The 20,204-nt window shown below is 46.4% G+C and overlaps 1 protein-coding gene across 25 annotated transcripts in view; it reads right to left on the bottom strand.

Moving 5' to 3' along the window:
• MAPK8IP3 (mitogen-activated protein kinase 8 interacting protein 3) overlaps positions 1-18,071 on the bottom strand; it is a 67,185-nt gene extending 49,114 nt beyond the window's left edge. For 15 of the 25 annotated variants that reach the window (XM_028705301.2, XM_028705308.2, XM_028705310.2 and 12 more), the window contains exons 1-4: positions 17,508-18,070; positions 5,935-6,055; positions 3,551-3,621; positions 3,139-3,230 (exon numbers count right to left, since the gene is read on the bottom strand). In XM_028705301.2, coding sequence (XP_028561134.2) covers positions 3,139-3,230; positions 3,551-3,621; positions 5,935-6,055; positions 17,508-17,825 — 602 coding nt within the window. In that variant the 5' untranslated portion in view covers positions 17,826-18,070. Of the gene's footprint in view, positions 1-3,138; positions 3,231-3,550; positions 3,622-5,934; positions 6,056-17,507 lie in introns of all 25 variants that reach the window. The other 10 variants (XM_077918482.1, XM_028705304.2, XM_028705306.2 and 7 more) reach the window with 2 other exon arrangements.
• Positions 18,072-20,204: the final 2,133 nt, after the last annotated feature.

Raw genomic sequence — 20,204 nt, 5'->3', positions numbered from 1 at the left:
AGTGGCGATACATACAGTCCAGTGAGGGAGGTTCAGGGGGTGGCAAGAGAGGGAGAGGGCCTTTGCAGATGTAGCTCCCCATCTGTGGAATGTTCACCCCTGCCTGGTGCTATCAGGAACATCCTTCTGGCACCGCCTTAAAACTTACCTCCAGTTTGAAAAAAGGATTAGGGAGCAGTTTCTGTTCCTTAAGCCAGTAAAGAAAATACACAAGCAAGGCCTCATAAGATTTCAGAAGCCAGATCAGGGATGGGGAGACTGAACAGGCTCTCCAAAAGTGAGGCCTTTATTGCCTCACATAGTGCTTCACTATCTCTAACAGAATAATATACTGCAAAGCAAGCAAATGTAGGCAGGCAGGCAAAAATCTGCATAATGATCGGTCCATTGCAAAATTAGCATGGTGCAGAATAGTATTTATTCCTTTATTCTGGGAGGTCACAGGGTGGTTTTAACAACTGGTCCCTCTTCCCAGGGACCTCTGGGAATTGTAGCTCAGGAGAATAGGGGCCTCTTAAAAACCTTCAACACACCATTAACAAGCCACAGTTCCCATGATTCTTTGGGAAGTGCCATGTCTGTGAAAGTGGTATCATAGTGCTTTAGATGTATGGTGCAGATGTCACCTAAAGCAGTCTGCAATGCAAACAGAGAGCTGCACCTTCTTCTGCAACTTCAGTAACTGGGGAAAGCGGCAGCCCCAGTTGCATAGCTGGCTGATGGCTGTCTCCATATTGTGATTTTTTTTTTTTATAAAAAAGGGGGTGAGTGAGTTTTTGCTTCTTCTTTTTTTACACACTCCATCAGTGTAGACAACAAATAATTAAAATAAACAATAAAAAGTGATTGAAAACAAAAGCATCAAAAGCAACAGCATTTAAAACAGAGATGGGGGGGGGGGGCTTGTGGCACTTTGCACTTTGTTGGATTCACACTCCCATCAGCCCCACCCAGTAGGGTCAATGGTCAGGGATGATAGGAGTTGTAGTCCAGCAAGATCTGGGATAGTCCACACACCAGCAGAGATAAAGCAAACATAAACAGCATAAAAATGACAGAGGACTGTAGACAACTAAGTTCTACTCAAAGTAGCCCCGCTCAAATTAATGGGCCAAAGTTAGTCACTCCTATTAATTTATATGCATCTGCTCTGCATAGGAATAACGTTGGATATAACCCAGAGAAAACAGAATGGAGTTAAAAGCTTGGTGCAATGCAAAGGTCTTTGGGGCCAAGAGTACAGCAAAGGAGGTGCCTGGGGCCAGGTGAGCATTCAACAGTCAGGGAGCCCCATTCTTCAGTAAACACCCCACTGCAGCTTTGATGGCAGGGGGGCTTGGAGAAGGGCCTCTGGTGAAACCCATAGCTTTCAGGTGAACAGATGTGGACAAGTGGTTCTTCAGGTACCCGAGTCCCAAGCTGTGAAGGTCTTTAAGCAGGGTTAGTGAATGTTGGATTGTCCTGCTGACAACCTCCCCAAAACTCTAATTGCCATAACCTCCCTGCCACACCTCTAAGGTAGGGAGAGAATCTCCTGGTTCTCTCACCAGCTCTGAGTTGAGAGCTGGAGGTGAGGCTGAAAACAAGAAGTCCAAAGGCATACAAAAGTGCAACAATACACAAAAACAATCTAGAGAGCGGCAAGGCACGCTGCATCACAAACACACATGAAGTCTACGACATGTTCTCACCTCTCTAAGGCCCCATCTGCATTGTAGATTTAAAGTGGTGAACAGTCATGGCTTCTCTCAAAGAATCTTGGGAACTGTAGGGTGCTGGGAGTTGTTAGAAGACTCCTATTCCCCTCACAGAGTCCCAAGAATGAGTTAACAATTAATTCCCCTTCCCAGGAATCTCTGGGAATTGCAGCTCTGTCAGGGGAATTAGGTGCCCGAACAACTCTCAGCTCTCCTAGCAAGCCACAGTTCCTAGGACTCTTTGAGGGATGCCATGACTGTTTAAAGTGGTATCATAGTGCTTTATATGCATTGTGCAGATGGGGCCTAAGAGGCTAAGCAGATGGAGACACAAAAGCTATATGGAGAGCAAGCAGAGGGAAGGTTTATGGTGAAACAGGTTTGCAGCTCTTGAGCCATGTGTGTACAAGGCGCAGCCTGGAATGAAGGAAAAGCCCCCTTGACTCTGGATAGCTAGTTAAAGGAGACTCCCAGGCGTAGTCTTCTATCTTCCAAGGAAGCAAGCCACCCACCAGTGCCCAAAGGGGCTTTAAAAAGATGGATAACTTGCCTAATACAGAGCAAGAAACTGATGTTGCCATTGTTTCACTTATCTCAACAAATGGTTGGTTGGTAAACAAACAAAATGCAAGAGACACAAATGAACACCCCAATCACAGATCTCTCCCTTACTTGTCTATTACAGTGGTCCCCAGAGGTTATTGGACTACAACTCCCATCATCCCTGAATGTTGGCTACACTGGCTGAGGATGGGAGTTGTAGTCCAACAACATATGGAGACCCAAGGTTGAACACAACTGCATAAGACAGATGAGGAAGCTCTGGCCCCGTGTGTTATCTTGGGGGGGGGGAATATGAAGGTTGTTGGGGAGGGGAAAACCACAGCTCGGGGGAAGGGTTCAGCACTCCCACCAACCACTCCTTCTGCTTCAAAAAACACCCTCCCTTCACCACTTTTCGATAAAGGCCTGGGACCTCGGATCCAGTTTGTCACCTAACTCCCATTCTTCTCCTGAATTGGCCCCATCACCATCCAGCGCGCTCGGAGCTAGCTGAGGATCAAAGGAGCAGACTGATTCATTGACTGTTCCCAAGACCCATGTTTAGGACCCACCTTATTTCTGTGATTTTAAGTTATTTTAAACTGTTTTTAATATTGCATTTTACTTATTGTAACCCACTGTGGGACCTCAGGGTGAAGAGTGGATTATTTATTATTATTATTATTATTATTATTATTATTATTAACAAGAAGAAGAATGGTTTGCAATCAAACTTAGGGACACCAGCCATAAAAGAGATCAGCTACTGCTACTTTTAGTCACTCAGAGAGCACAGGAGACTGGGTCAGTGCCTTCCTCCTAAAACATATATTCACAGTTCAGAAGTCATCTAAGTTTAGTTTTGTTTTCCAGGTGCAAAGCCAAGGTGCAGCATTACCTCCTTCCAGGTAGACCACTCTCATTCTGACTATTTCCAGCAACTTGCTGCATCTTGGATCGCTCAATGTGTTCCACGTAGGTCTGGATCATCTGCGAAAGGAGCGGGGAAATGCAAAATGAAGGGCCAAAATGAAGATTGAACACCCCAACATTTTATTTTCTGGACAACCATTTCTTTCAAAGAAAGGGATGTCCTTTAAGATCGGAATAGCCAGAGATGTTGCGGGAAACGTTTGCTCTAGGAAAAGCAGCTGGCCCAAAGCAGAAGTTAACTGAGCACCAGAGTCAAGAGTGAGCAGAATTTACAGCATTACAGGCTTGCAGAGCTCTCTTCCTCTATCTGTGCCCTTCTCCACTTCTTATGCAAATAGTTTGAAAAGGATTTTTATCCCTCTGAAATGCCGACTTACCTCTGTGTGACGCTGGTGAAGAGCATTGTACTCTTTCTTCATTTCTGATTCACGCTCTTCCAACCTGGAAACTGTTCATTGAAAATAAAAGGGAGAAGGGAGAGAAAGATAATTTTTTTGATCTATCATCTCCAGGAGGGGTGAACATGGAAACACCAAAAGGAATGAGGGTGCAAGCACAAGAATGCCATTTGTAGCTCAGTGCTTATGGCCGAGGCGTGACAGGCTGAAGGTACCCGGTTGAATCACTGGCACCTCTAGGTAGGTCTAGGAAAGACTCAAGCTAGGAAGCTGTTTCATGGAGTCAGGCCATTAGTTCATCAAGCTCAGTATAACCAACACTGACTGGCAGCAATGGTCCAGTGTTTTAGACAGGAGTCCTTCCCAACTGTAGACATGAGGGATGGAATCCAGGATCTTTTATCCACCCCTGCTGTCAATTATTGTTTTGAGTATCCCTGTGATCTTCTTCATTTATGTTTCAGGGGTGTGTGTTTTCATACAGGTATGTGCCTTCTGTATTTAATAAAAATGATTAAACCTATTAAAATTGTGATCTCGATAATGAGAGAACCCTTTCTCTTTAAAAAAATCATTCTATTAAATAAAGGGGAACACAGAGGTCACATTAAAATAGGATTGCTTGTTCCTTTCCTCTAAGCTAAGGGCCTTCAGTCTGAAACCCTGGATAAAAGGTAAAGGTAAAGGTACCCCTGCCCGTACGGGCCAGTCTTGCCAGACTCTGGGGTTGTGCGCCCATCTCACTCAAGAGGCCGGGGGCCAGCGCTGGCCGGAGACACTTCTGGGTCACGTGGCCAGCGTGACATCGCTGCTCTGGCGAGCCAGAGCCGCACACGGAAACGCCGTTTACCTTCCCGCTAGAAAGCGGTCCCTATTTATCTACTTGCACCCGGGGGTGCTTTCGAACTGCTAGGTGGGCAGGCGCTGGGACCGAGCAATGGGAGCACACCCCACCGCGGGGATTCGAACCGCCGACCTTTCGATCGGCACGCCCTAGGCGCTGAGGCTTTTACCCACAGCGCCACCCTTCCCGAAACCCTGGATAGCATAGATCATCGGTCAGCAACCTTTAAGAGCCTATCTGGAATTTTGAAACAGTGTCTGAATGCGCCTCTCCTAAATCCAAGAATGGACAAACTCTGTCTCTGGGTTCAGTAGGACCGAAGCCGATCCTGTTGAAGTCGCATGATTGTATGCAGATTCCCCGAAAAACCATCATCAAATTAGAGCTTGCGTTGGTAGGACTACACACTAAAAAACTGCAGATCAGGATTTGCCATAGAAATGATAATCCAAGGTATAGAGCCTCGTGGTTCTTCACAAGGATGACAACAGCAGCACCAACAGATCACATGGCTGTTGACTATTTGCAGTATGGTAGCGCTGCAGATAGCTTGCTGGGGAGATCATGCATTAAAAATGAAAAGGACTCAAAAATAACTTAAACAAGGTTTTAATAAGAAAAACAAAAACTCCATTTACACTAAATACATTAACAACCAAACCAGACCCAACCACCAACCCAAACCCCAGGGTAATGGGAGAGCTAGGTGCTGCTCCTTATATACTAAACCCAAATGCTGACACACCTTAATCAAATACAACTCAGCAGCACCTGCTATGTTTCACAGCTTTAAAGTTGGGTCTCGTTATCTTGCTCTGGCCCTTGCTCTGGCCCCTTTAAGATATACACATCGAGTGGAACAATGATGAACCTTTACATTTAAAGAAACCATTCAACAATGGCACATCTGTAAACACCGAAGAAGACTATGATTTGATGGTGGTTTTGAGGGGGGTCGCTTGAAAAATATGAGAATCCATAAGTACCCATGCCTTTAATCTGTACTTTTCTCCCATGGCAGCGCTGTAAAGCACTGGATCCATAAACTTTATGGTTCAGTCAACAAAGACTGGTGTGATCTGTGACTTGATAGTGGTGGTTAAAATAAGCCCTGTGAAAAAATAAGCGATTTCAAGATGATCCATTTTACTGGCTCAGACGGGTGTGTATGTTTGTGAGCACAGAATGGCAAAAACAATACTGGCTCCCTCTTCCCTCAATTCTACAGATATTTTGTGGTCACCTAGGATAGAAGATTTTTAAAAACAGTAAATGCTTTAGAAGAGATTTGTAACCTGTAGCCCTCCATGTACTGTTGGACTACAACTCCCATCATCCCTGCCCTTTGGCAATACTGGCTGGTGCTGATGGGAGCTGGTGTCCAATGTCATCTGGAGAACCACAGGTTCCTCACCATTGCATTTGTTCAATCAGTATGGACAAACCCCTATTGAATTCAACACAACTTGTGTATGATTCGCAGAACTTCAGACAAACCGTGCACATGATTTTCACTTACTCTGGTCTGCGTAGTTTTTGGCCTTTAACTCCAGCTGCCGTGTTTGAAATTCAAGGTGCTCGACCTGTATCTGCAATTCCTTCTTCTCCTGCTCCAGTGCATCTTCAAATTCAATGAACTTCTACATGGGCCAAAAAAAAAATCAAACAGAAAAACGTGATATATATAAGTGGAAAATGACAGCTATCAAATGGACACTGTGACAAGATTGAAGGGGTGTCTTCACTTCCACCTAAACATCTGACCATGTGAAAACTGAAGTGGTGCTGTCGTGTGAGAGGACTGGTGTCACTTGAGTGAATGAATGTTTGAACTGGTCCTCAGAGGTGTTATAGCAAGGAGAGGCTTAGTGGAAGAAATACAATGATACTGTATTATCAAGCATCTTCCTCCTCCTCCAAAAACTAAACAATATAATTACAATTTAAAAATAAGGGGGGGACATGCAGTTCCGTATTAAAATAAATAAATTAAAATAAATTACCATTTCAATATGTAATAAAGAGAGGCAAAGTTGTCAATTTCAGTTTCTTTCACTTTCCAGGCTAAAATTCAGTTTGTTACATTTCCACATCAGTTTGTGATTATAACCCAGTGTGGATTAACAACCAAGCTCTCCTTCCAGGTAGCTCTGGGAACTATAGCTCATGTGAGGGGAGTAAGACTCCCCTAACAACTCTCAGGACCCTTCGCAAACTACAGTTTCCAGGATTATTTTGGGGAAGCCATGACTGTTACAAGTGGTATGATACTTCCTGAAATGTAAAATGCAGATGGGGCCTAACTTGGGTCTGTCTTGAACATGGAAGCACCACGAGAGGCATTTGCTGTTCCCCTCAGGCAACATCTCTTGGGCCAAACCAGGTTCTCTCACAGCCATTTGAGCTTCCAAAGGTGACTAGCAGATCTAAGGCCTGTGACCCTTCATATGTTGTTGGGCTACAACTCCCATAATCCTTAACCACTGACCACGCTGGCTAGCAATGATGGGAATTGGGAGTCCCACAATGACAGGAAGGCTACAGGGGGCCCCATCCCTAATCTACCAGTAGGTCCTTCATAGTAGATATGGGGCCTTGCACAGCTCCCTGAAGCAGTCAGGAAGGTGCTCAATAAGTCTGTGCACAAGCTCAAACACATCCACTCTGCTCCTCCTTTTCTTCAGCAAACCACAGAGTGGCACAGTTTTATGTCTGCACAAGCACTCATGGTTTGTTTCTAAACAAAACAATAAACCTTGGATTAAGATCAACGGCTTGTTTGCAGCAAATCTAAACATAAGGCCACAATGCTAAGCCTGTCACTCTGTGGTTTGTTTCCCCACCAGAAATTATGGTTTATGATAAGGGTAGGGGCCAAATGGAGAGCCCCTGGCCCTCAGAACTCTCCACAGGCAACACCTCTCACCAGCCCAGCATTACACTTCCCTTAAGAGTTTTCGCCTTAAAATCTGGCATTGCCTCTGGGTTGCCCAGACATAGGATGGAGAGGGGTGTGCAAGTGTGTGCAGAAACCAGCCAAATGTACAAAGGTGCAATTTACAACCGCTGGTTCGCCATCATGTTATCATGATTAAAATGAAACTTGCATGGGTTGGCAACCCTAATAAGCAGAACCTCTAGGGCCAATTTGCTTATCTGGCCACCCAGTATGTTAATGTTTATAAGAGACATTTATGCTTAGGATCTATTCTCATATAATGCTTTTAAAAACATGTATCGAACTCCTTTACCCTAAGTATTTTATCCTTTCAAAAGTTAAGTACAGTGGTACTTCGGGTTACAGATGCTTCAGGTTACAGACACTTCAGGTTACAGACTCCGCTAACCCAAAAATAGTACCTCGGGTTAAGAACTTTGCTTCAGGATGAGAACAGAAATTGCGCAACGGCAGCGTGGCAGCAGCAGGAGGACCCATTAGCTAAAGTGGTGCTTCAGGTTAAGAACAGTTTCAGGTTAAGAATGGACCTCCGGAACGAAATAAGTTCATAACCCGAGGTACCACTGTAATTGGTTTTTAAACCCAGTTGGATTGAAAACTTAAATTATGAGCTTTGCACACTTTGGTAAGAAATAGTTCAAGCCTTAGTGACTGCTGAGCAACCAGAACAGATCGTTGATATTTGTGTATGTGTTCGTGTGTGAATAGGTTTTGGTTTTGCCCTCTTGCACAGGAGAGCCTTCATAACAAAAAGCAACAATTTTACAACCCAAGCCAAACAAAAAACTGCTGAGAGTGCTATCCCTGTGAACATGCAAGGCAAAGCCCAGAAACGAAAACCAACAAATGCCATCTTGGCAAGCAGGATGAAGTACAAATAAATAATTTAGAAGCAAGCAGGAATTGCTCGATGCACTGCGATATTTACGGGCAGCGAGAGCATCTTCTTCATAAGGGTCTATTGTGTGTCATGTACAAAAACGGACAGTGCATGAAGCTGATCACACTGGAACCATACATAGGGGAAACAGCTAGATTAGAGGGAGGTCCCTTGGGGAGGCACCACAGCTCATTGGGATGGCACATGCATAACGTGGAGGAGATCCTGGGTTCAATCTCTGGCACCTTCAGTTTAGAAGGACCAGGCAAAAGTTAATGGGAAGGACTTCTGCCAGAGACCCTGGAGAGTTGCTTGCGATCAGAATAGGCAACACTCTGCTAAATTGGCACCTGCTCTGACCTGGTGCAAGGTAGTGTCCTATGTTCCTATATAACCCGAAAACAACAACACACTAGCTTTCCATGCAATCAGCCATCTGCATTCTGAACATAAATCCAAAATAAAAACGAAAAACTTAGCAGCACATTTTGAAACGTGTTTAGAGACAGGGATCCTTCCCTCTTCAGCCTCTCTTTTGTCAAGGCACATCCTGGATGCATATACACCATCCATTTAAAGCAAGTTCCCCCTGCCCAAGAATCCTGGGAACAACAATTTGTTAAGGTGCTGGAAACTGTAGCTCGGTGACAGGGGAATTACAGTTCCCAGGACTGTGGGTGCATTTTAAATGTACACAGCCAGTGGCTCAAAATACTACACATCACACCCAAAGTCTGCGTACACAAAACATACAATAGTATTCAGTCAATGTCACCCACCCCAATCTGCTCCCACATGTTCACCCATATACACAAACATTCACCATTCACCCAACCACTCCAATATGTCCCACTTGGTTACCAAGCACTATGTATAAATCATGGTGGAATCTGTGCAGGGTGAACCAATAGAAAAGATACTGCTTACAACACTAAAGTCTCAAATCAAATGTAACTGATCTGTAGAAAAGACCCCACAACCTGCGAAAAGGGAGAATGCACATACTTTTGTAAACCTTTAATAAAAAGTATTCCTTTTATTAAAAAAGATACCTCACCATGCATGGATGTCTGCAAGAATTAGCCCTCAAAGCTCTTCATTAGTTTTGCTATGGGGAAAGGTGGGTTATAAATGTGAAGAACTCTTTAAAAAAAATCCTCAGAACAAAAATCTGAAGTGAATGCTACTGCCCCGAGGATGCAAAAGATGTTAACTCAGACACGGAACGCATTAACGGACTCCCTTGCTCTTATTTAGCTTTCTCTTCTGTGCTTCTAAATCAGCAAGCGTAACAACTCCATAAGGCTTCATCAACCGCTTGACCTCACATAGATTTCCATAAAGGCCTCACAGACATATGCAGTAAAATCATGGAGCTCTAAAGCTCTTCCTTTCTTGCCAGGAAAACTAATTTTTAAAAATCCCACCCACTCCCTACTTTTAAGATATCATAAGAATAACTACTGCATGTCAGTCCAACAGTACATCTTCCTCCAAAAGCCATTTCCAATTATAAACAATTCTATTATGGTAAGAATAACGTATGTTCTCCTCATGGGAGTCCAGCAGGGATGCGGCAAGGACTGCCACCCCCATGATAAACCATAATCCTCAGCTTTCATTTTTTTAAAAAAGGCTAAGTTTCTAGCATTTGTAGAACCTGAGATATGAGACAATCAAACTGTGATTAATCAGAAAAAGTCCCTTTGCATCTTTCAGGGTTTGACTCCCCCACCACAATGAGGGACCCCAAAAACAGTTCAAAGAGGGCTGTGCATTCCAAGTGTCCACACAACAGCAAGTGCCTGTAAATGGGGGTGGAATAAAAACCAGACAGAGAAATGGAATGGAGTAGCCTGGAAATGGACACGGCTTCCTGCTACCCTAAACGGGAGTATTTTATACTCACCATAATATTTTGTCGAAGTTTCCACTTGTAAACATCTAAAAGGTCTGTATGTGTATATTAAACTTACCATATTTTTCGTCCCATAGGACGCTCCGTCCCATAGGACGCACCTATTTTTTGGGGGGGGGGAAATAATTTTTCCCTTTATTTCCCCCCCAAAAGCAGGTCGGGGAAACCGAACCAGGTCGAGGAACAGTGGGATGGCGGCGCTGCGCCTCCCTGCTGTCCCCCGAGCTTGTGGGGCTGGCCGATGTCTGCCTGGCGCGAGGGGTGCCCTGCTTCAGGGCGTCCTGCCCACCGGGCGGCAGGCTGCTATCCGCAGCGTGGGGAGCCCTGCGGGGAACTCCTGCAGGGCTCCCCACGCTGCGGAAGTATGCCCGGCGCGAGGGGCGCTCTGCTTCAGGGTGCCCCACGCACTGGGCGGCAGGCTGCTATCCGCAGCGTGGGGAGCCCTGCGGGGAACTCCTGCAGGGCTCCCCACGCTGCGGATATCTGTCCGGCGGGTGGGGCGCTCTGCTTCAGGGCGCCCCACCCGCCAGGCGGCAGGCTGCTATCCGCAGCGTGGGGAGCCCTGCGGGGAACTCCTGCAGGGCTCCCCACGCTGTGGATGTCTGTCTGGCGGGCGGAGCGCTCTGCTTGAGGGCGTCCCGCCCGCCGGGCGGCAGGCTGCTATCCGCAGCCTAGACAGCCCTCGGGACCTCCCGCAGGGCTGCCTAGGCTGCAGATGTGTTCCCGAAGCGCCGGGCGCTCTGCTTTCAGGGCGCCCGACGCTCCGGGAAGCAGGCTGCTATCCGCAGCCTAGACAGCCTTGCGGGACCTCCCACAGGGCTGCCTAGGCTGCGGGTGTCTTCCTGAAGCCTGGAGAGCTAGAGGGGTCAGTGCGCACCGACCCCTCTCGCTCTCCAAGCTTCAGCGAAAGCCTGCATTCGCCCCATAGGACGCACCCAGATTTCCCCTTCATTTTTGGAGGGGGAAAAGTGCGTCCTATAGGGCGAAAAATACGGTAACTATGGTTTAATGGTGAACGTGCAGTGCTCTGGTGCCCAGGGAGAAAATCACGGGTGCTGTACTCCTCCCCTGCTCCTGCTGAGATAGGTCATTATTTGGTTTAACGTTTCATCCTAATCCAGGTTCATGGTTTGTTCCTCTCCAAACAAACCACAAGCTGTAGCCAAGGCTTGTTCTTGGATTACTGCTTGTGGCTTTTTTTGGAGAGACAAAAACCACAAGACTGGGTCTGCAGTGAGTGAGGATTTAAGGGCCAGCAATTTTAGCCCTGTGCACCAGTACACTGTGTGTTCACTTTCAAACCATGGTTAAGCCAAATTATATTTTTAAAGTAGGGATGGGGCACCTCAGGTCTGCTGATGGGATGTGGCCCTCAGGACTCTCTCTCTGGCCCTCGGGACTCTCCCTAAACCAAATGCTCTCCACAGCCACACCTTTCACCAGCCCAGATTTACACCCTCATTGAGAGTTTTGAATTTGACCTTGAAATCTTATTATGCTTCTGGCTTCCAGAGAGATGTGTAAGTAAACTGACATCCGTTGCTTCACCCACTTTTACTTCTGGCATATGGCCCCTAGAAGGGGATGCAACCCTCAGGTGAAGAAAGGTTGCTCACTTTTGGTTTAAAGTTACTGGTATGTGCAAACGAAGTCTGTGCCCCCCATCATCTTTTCTCCAAAGACTAATCAAAGAATGCAGGTAGGGAAGCACAGCATGGTTTAAAAAAAACCAACAACCTGCATACACTTCTGTCTCTTGTGAAATTGGTATTTCTCAGGGTCTGATTCAAGATTTTCCACATCTGGAACACTTCAAAATCACTACAATAAATACAGTGGTACCTCGGGTTACAGATGCTTCAGGTTACAGACTCCGCTACCCCAGAAATATTACCTCGGGTTAAGAACTTTGCTTCAGGATGAGAACAGAAATCACGGGGTGGCAGTGTGGCAGCAGCGGAAGGCCCCATTAGCTAAAGTGGTACCTCAAGTTAAGAACAGTTTCAGGTTAAGAACGGACCTCCGGAATGAATTAAGTTCTTAACCCGAGGTACCACTGTACTGTAAAAAAAAAAGAGTAAGAGCAATGTGTTCGCCAACTATAGCTTGGCATCAGCTGGAGAATGACAATGCAAGGTTAACCTCATACAAAGAGGACCTGCAAAGCAGCCACAAACTTTGTGATACCGCTACACATTAAGTATCCAAAGATGGAAAAATCATGAGGGCTTAGCCACCTGCAAGCCTAATCAATTTGATGCTACTTAGTAATTGGAAATTGTGGGGGTTTTGCCTTCCAATAGCTAAAATGTAAGGCTGCAAAAAACTCCTTCGCTCTGGGAGCTTCAACTTTGGACGTGGACCAACAAATTGAAACTGAATGCAGACAAGATGGAGGTTTCATATTTCTGAGTTCCAGAACCCTGAATCTGGACCAGTAGCCAGGTCACATCTTTCGACACTGGTGCCATACGTTGGTGGTAGTCAGCTTTGGACATGGTTGCATCCTCCTGGAGGGAACAGGTCCATAGCTTGTGATTCCTACTTGATTCGACATTGCCCCTGGAAACTCAGGTAGCCTCTACAGCTTAGGAGTGCCTATTTCCAGCTATGGCTAGTTTGCCAGCTATGGCCAGTTTTGGACACAGATGACAACTTGGCCACTGTACTCCATGCTCTGCTAACCTCCACATTAGACTACAGTTTCCCATCTACTTTGGGCGTATGCAAAAAGTAGTCCCACAGCCGTATGCAAAAATGTCAGTCCCACAGCCGAGTTGTCCTTTCCCTGTTCGTCACTTTTGACAGTGTAGTGATTTGGATCAGCTTTGGCAAACAATGAATGCCCCCATCATTGGTTAAAAGCTGGCGTGGGGCACATCAGGGCTGGGGAACAAATGTGGCCCTCCAGGCCTCTCGGAACTGGCCCTCGGAACTCTCCCCAAGCCACACCCCTCATTGGCCCAGCTTTGCACACTGAGTGTTTTTGCCTTGCTGGAATAGGTTCTTGAACTCTGATCAAGACACGTAAAATGTATTTGATAGAAAGTACACATGAATCCCCTATCTCCATTCATTCTCTATACTTTTCAGTAGTAACTCGTTAATCCTTAGCCACCTCTTCTCTAAGCTGAAAGCACCTTCAGGCCTGATCCAGCCAAAATTCAACACATCCTATGTCCCACTGATTTCCACAAGAGACTGCAATTCTAGGACAGTTGCCTAACAGCAAGGCCCACTGAATAGAGCGTGACTTACTTTTGAGTAAACAGTCATAGGGTTGTACTGTTACAAAACCCCACTCTTTTTCCCACTGAAAACAATGAAATCTTTAAACAGCACAATCCTATGTCTACTCAGAAATAAATTCAACCACTGAGTTCAACTTTGGTTGGATTGTGACTCTAATAGTTTTGATCTCTCCTTCTATGGAAGTTAATAACCATTAAAAATATGAAAAGGCCATGGTTCTCAGGATGGGGAGGGGAAATCTGATGAGCTGTTTCTAATTTAGATAAGATTAAAGGAATTGTATGAATATGCCTGGGATTAAACAGCTGGCAAAGCACATCACTGACAGAAGTGCTTTTATATAAATACCAAAGAGAATTATTTTGTTCTCATTCTGTTTCAGGCTTCTTGTACATCAGTTCACAGCTGCCCCATCTTGTTGCTTGCCACACTGCCATGTAGAACCACAGAATCATAGAGTTGGAAGGAACACTGAGGGTCATCTAGTCCAACCCCCTGCAATAAAGGAATCACAGCTAAAGAATCTCTGACAGATGGCAATCCAACCTCTGCTTTAAAACCTCCAAGGAAGGAGAGTCCACCACCTTCCAAGGTAGTCTTTTCCATTGTCCAACAGCTCTTACCATCAGAAAGTTCTTCCTAATGCTTAGTCAAATTCTCCTTTATTGAAACTTGAATCCATTGGTTGAATTCCTACCCTCCAGAGCAGGAGAAAACAAGCTTGCTGCATCTTCCACATGACAACCCTTCACAAATTTGAAGATGCCTATCATATCACCTCTCAGTCTTCTCTTCTCCAGGCTAAACCTAACCAACTCCCTCAACCATTCTTCATATGACTTGAACTCCAGACCCCTTATCATAGTCATTAAATCATAGACTTTTAGCTGGAAGGGACACAAGAGTCATTTAGTCCAACCCCCTGCAGTGCAGAATCCTCTTGGTCACCTTCCTCTGCACACCTTCCAGCTTGTCAACATCCTTCTCAAACTGTGAAGTGATGCCAGAAGACCAGGCATCAGCCCAAGGGACCAAAAAAATGGCCTGACAATTGATGTAAGGGAAAGAGGCATCTGAGGCTGATGATGCAAAGAGAATTTACCCTCCAGCCGGACTGCATCCTTGGCATAGAAAACTCCCGACCTCCCAGCTCTACTGGGCCTCCTCAGATTAAAACATCAAGGAGAACACACTCTAAAAATAACAAGTGGGACCCACAACAAAACGTTGCAGCGTTGAATACTCCCACTTGAGATTCCAGGGGTTCCATTCCGTCTGTCCCCTTCCACAGTCAATCAGCATTCTATGGCCACTGAGCATGCTCAGTCTTCTTTAGGCTGCTTTGGGGTGGGCAGAGGCTCCTCCCTCAAGGCTTCCCCCCTTGAAAATATATTTTGCACTTCTAGAAACTTGGGGCAGGTGTAGAGAACCTTGGGCCCTCCAGCTGTTGGTGAACTACAATGACCATTGTCCCTGGCCCATTGGCCATGTGTGCTGGAGCTGATGAGAATTGTAGTTGCTGAACGTCTGAAAGATTAAAAGCTCCCCTCACCTACAATAGAGTTTTTCTCATTCTGCTGCTTCAGAGGCATTCTTATATACGGATGGGTGGCCATTTTGGCTACAGAAGCAGATATACCCTTAGAATAAGAAATTAAGAACCAGGACAAAACTGAGCATATGTTTAAGACCAGGAATTGGTTTTCCATACCAGAACTGAGTTCACAAATCTTTCCACACAAAAATCCAGTCATTGTCTCCCAGCTTAAAAACTCTCTATTTGGATGTGTACACACTATACCTTTAAAGCACATGTGAAGCACATTCTTTCCCTCAAAGAACCCCCACAGAGTTACAATTCCCAGAAACCCTTAACGAACTTCAGTGCCCAGAATTATTTGAGGGAAAGAATGTGCTTTGACTGTGCTTTCGGTGTATAGAGTGTATACAGCCTTGTTTCAGTATCTTAACTGAGGAAGGAGAGAAATATTTTTTAAAAAAACTTTGATTATTTTTACTTACTATTACATTTATATCCAACTTCCCTTCAAGGAGCTCAAGGTGGTGTGCAACTTGAGTGGCTCACCTCATGCCTGGGGGCCAGATGGGGCTCTCCAGGCCTCTCTATCTAGCATTAAGAATTGTCCCAAGGCCACACCCCTTTGCACCCCAAGTCTATTTTTGCCTAGCTGGAATTTGCCTGATATTACTTCTTTACTTACCTGGATGGAAGATAGAAGGGGGTGTGCATGTGTGCAGAAACTAGGCTATTGTACAAAGGTAAAATTTACATTAACTTCTCCCCCCCCCCCACTTTTGCCCATGCCCACCACTGACATGAGACCCTTAGAAGGTTGCCCAGAAGAGAATGCAGCCTTCAAGCTAAATAATAATAATCCCCCAACCCTAGTGTATACAGTTCTCCCCCCTCTCCATTTTATTTTCACAATAACCCTGCAAGGTAGCTTCAGCTGAGAGACAGCAACTGGCTCAAGGTCACCCAGTGAGACTTGGGGATTAGAACCCTGGTCCTCCAGGCCCTAGTCCAACACTCTAACCACTAGACTACACTGGCTGTTGTTGCTGCTGTTAAAAAACTGGGAGTCAGAAGAACTTGCAAATCTACAGCAAATCACTAAGAAATCAATCAAGAGCAATTCCAGTCATGCCACACCAGCCAACAACAAACAGAGCAACTTTAGCACTTGGGTCCACTTCCTTGGCATTTACAAACACCCCCTTTGCACAACGCAAGGGCGGGAACTAAAGATAGCGGAGGCAGGCACTTCCAGGGCCTAGCAGTGTGCCACACAAACCTCCCCTCCTCTCCTTTCACCAACAAATGGTTGGTGGGATGGAGGGGAAGAGATCGCCCAGAGGGCAAACGGAACTTCTGGGAATTAAAAACTAGAAAAAACAGAAAAACAGGGGAGAAGCCGGCAGGGTGACTTTCTGGGGTCCAGTGATAGATTTATCTCACCTTGGCACAGGAATTGGTGTATGAATGGCAGAGGTACATGGCTGGTTGCCAAGGGCTGATGGAAAGGGAAGGCAGGTGGGCGCAGCTATCCTAGGCCCACCTTGCTCCAACCTGGTGACCTCCAGTTGTTTTGGACTACAAATCCCATCAGCCCCGGGTAAAACAGTGTTGATGGGAGTTGCGGTCCAAAGACAAATGGGAAGCACCAGGCTGGGGAAGTCTGGCACCCGGACAGGGACAAGGTCCCAACCAATAGGGCAGACTATTTTAGGGAGGGGATCAGGAGGAAGAGAAGGTAATTTACTTGGAGGGGTGGGTGGCAGGTTGCAAGGGAAAGTATTTTGCACACAGCACTCCATAGAAAGTATCCCTGCAGCGTCTTCACTGCATTGGATCTTTGCTTCACCTCCCCCCACCCATCCTACTCTGGACGGATTCCGACTTGGGTTTTTTAATGTCTCCTGGACTCTAGTAAAAGAAACCTGGGTTTTGACAAGGGCTCCCCTCTGCCCCCTTTCCCATTTCAAGAAACTTAATCCACAGAGCTCCAATGCATTTGCCAGATTCCAGTGAGCTGCCCCTTTCCTCCTTTCCCCCTGCTCTTCAGCCAAGACAGAACAAGCCGTGGCTTATTCCTAACCCTTTCTCATGTTTGTTTGTTTTTAGGAGCCCAGCAAAGGCTCTACAGAACATTTCATCCTCCTGGAGAATCTGCTGCAGCTAAGCAGGTCCTGGATCTGTCCTTTGGATAGCAAATCCCATGCAGCTGCAGAATAGTAACACTACTACTGCTGCTAAAAATAATAATAATCCACTATTAGTAGGTGATGAATCCCAAGTACAATCCACATGAGCTGGGCCTGAGCTCCAGAAAGCCATCCTCCTGCCCGGATCTGGGCCACGGCAACCCCACTTGCCTATGAGGCTGCTCGGGAGCAAGGGGGCTGCGGCGGCCTTGGTGGGTCCCCTTGGCTCCTCGCCTGGGCCGGGCCCAGCGCTGCGCCCTCGTTGCGCGCGCCGCGGCCTCTCCGCACCCCACCCCCACCCTTCCCCCGCTGCAGGCGCGTCGCCCGCAGGGGTCTCCCTCTCTCTCTGGGGCTCACCTCCTCGGCCTGCTTGCGCAGCGCCTTCTCCCGCTCGTACTGCGTGAGCAGCTGCTCGTTGTCCTCGCGCAGGAGCTCCAGCTCCACCTCGTGCTCCTGGTTGTCGGTCAGCACCGAGTCGAGGTTCTCCAGCACCGTCACCACCAGCGGCATCAGCTCCTTGACCACCTCCTCGTCGTAGCAGCGGATGAGGCGCTCGAACTCGCGGTAGATGCTGTTGGCCAGGCCCGACACCCGCTCCGACATCACCGAGCCCGAGCAGTAGTCGTCGCCCGGGTAGCCCCCGACGCCGCCATCGTCCAGCTGGATCTCCAACATCTTGGCGCCGCCGCCGCCTCCTCCGCTGATCGACGAGCCCCGCGCCGCGGATAGAAGGCGCTCCCACCGACAGCGGCACCTGCTCCGCCGGCGGCTTGCAGAAGATGGATGGCGGCGGCGATGCTGATGCTGCTCCTGCGCCTCCCGCTTCGGCCTCCGCCTCCCCAGCGCTCGGCTCGGCTCTGCCCAACGTCGCTTGCCCTGCGCCACTGGCCACTCCCGTTGCCGTCGCCTCTCCTCTCCCTGCCTTGCGCGCACAGGCGCATCAGCACCAGAGACGCCGCTGCGGCCAGGCTGCTAGTGGGAGGCGGGCGGGGGGGGGGGGGAGGGACGGAGAGAAGGAAGAAAGGTGGGTTTACAATCGGATTTCCCGTGCGCATCCCTCCTTCCTTCGCTCCAATATGGAATAGGTTTTCATCGTTACTAGGCTGTGGTCGTATAGAAGGCGCGTTATTTATAATGGGGGGGGGGGGGCGCAGATCCAGACCAACGCTGCCGCACAGCTCTCTTTGCGACGGCAAAAGACGGGGGGAAATGAGGACTAGCCTGCCGGTTATTTAAAAAAACCCCGTGTGCCTGTATAATATTTAATTGGTTGCATTTTAGGTACACGGCACAATATCCCCAAACTCCCATTTACTGAGCTGCAAATGAGATACGGATTTGGAAGAATCACCACCTAATACTCACTAAGCAAGCTTCATTCAGACTGGTAGGATTTGCTTCGGAGTGAACACAGGATAGATTGCTATGAAGATTATTCTGTGGGTGAATCTATCCCTGCGGGGATAAAGTTGGGCATTATTATTATTATTATTATTATTATTATTATTATTATTATTATTATTTTAAAAACGCATTGTAGAATTCCCATGCATTACATTTCTGATCAGTGCAGTCAAGTCCACTTTCTTAAATCAGGAGCCTAAGCAGTGCACAAAACCATATGCTTATGTAGTTGTTTAAAGGGGGGGTATAAATTCTGTAAGTATATAAATAATCATTTCAACCATAGAATTCATGCATTACACATAATACAACACATTTTAACTACTCCACAACAAAAACCCAGGTGCAAAATATTTCCAGCTGATAAACATATAAACAGGTCCCAATGTGTGGTTGGGTCTTCCATATGCTTTATTAAGGATGCTTAATGCCTTCAGAGAGACAAATGAGGCTGAACCTTGTATGAAAATAATAATCTCTAACCTAGAATCCCTTCCACTAAATCTAATGTGTGTGAACTGGTTGTAATTACTCAGTGAAAGCTGAAAGCCACTCTACACATCTTCAGAGGTAACCCGCCCCCTGCTTTTTAACTTTTTGTGTCTCATATCTGAGTTTCTGCATTGGAAGCAAATTCATACATAGTTCACTTGATGGAGATATTTTGGTCTCCATCAGACAACCTCTTTATTGCAGATTCATCCTGATTTGCTTGCCCAAAATTTATGTGGAGGTTAGATAATTTCTGATCTTTATTGAAAATTCAGTCTGATTTGTTTGTAGGAAGGCTACACAACAATTATTGTTATGAATTACCCATCCTTCACTCTAAGGTTCTAGAGAAGACTACAACAATTAAAACACAATGTTAAAAACAACTTACAAACACACAAAAATAAGGTGGGCAGTCATGCTGACCTACTTATAGGACATTTGTACAGCTTCTCACTAATTGTTCATTCATTAAACACTTTTTAATGCAATTCACTTTCACTTTGCTAACCGCAAAAAGTCCATCCTTCCTTAAAAGTGGATTTATTGTGTGACAGATGACTTAATTCCACTTTGATTTCACAAAATTACAATTCCCAGTGTGCATGACTCCTTCCCACAAATACTGTCAGTCTGGAGACATCATATGATCAATCCACCTCTTAAATGCTCTCAGCCACTGGTTGCATGGTGTGAGCATTCATCTTCCAACCATACTTCACATCCCAATATGTTTGCTGCAATACGTTTCTCCAACTTCAGCTGGTGTGTCAGTTGTGCCGTTTCCCAGAGAAGACAGGCCAGGCCTTGATCATTCATGTTTTAGGAACCTCTAATACAGACTACTGTGGTGTGCTGTTTGTGGGACTGCCCTCAAAAAGGGAACTGGTAACTTCAGATGGTGCAAAATGCCAGATACAGTGGTACCTTGGTTTGCAATCGTTTTGGATTACAACCACGTCACACCCGGAAGTGCGTGTCCCTTTTTTTTTGGGATTACAACCCCCCCCCTTTTTTTTATTACAACCCATTTTTGGGGGGAGGCCCAACTGGCGAAAGCGCACCTTGGGTTACAAACTGTTTTGTTTTACAACCGGACCTCCGGAACGGATTATGGTTGTGAACCAAGTACCACTGTAGTTGCCTACATTTGGTCAG

Source organism: Podarcis muralis, chromosome 14 (genome assembly GCF_964188315.1).
Source record: "Podarcis muralis chromosome 14, rPodMur119.hap1.1, whole genome shotgun sequence".
Taxonomy (NCBI): domain Eukaryota; kingdom Metazoa; phylum Chordata; class Lepidosauria; order Squamata; family Lacertidae; genus Podarcis; species Podarcis muralis.
This window is presented reverse-complemented; position numbering and strand designations above follow the sequence as displayed.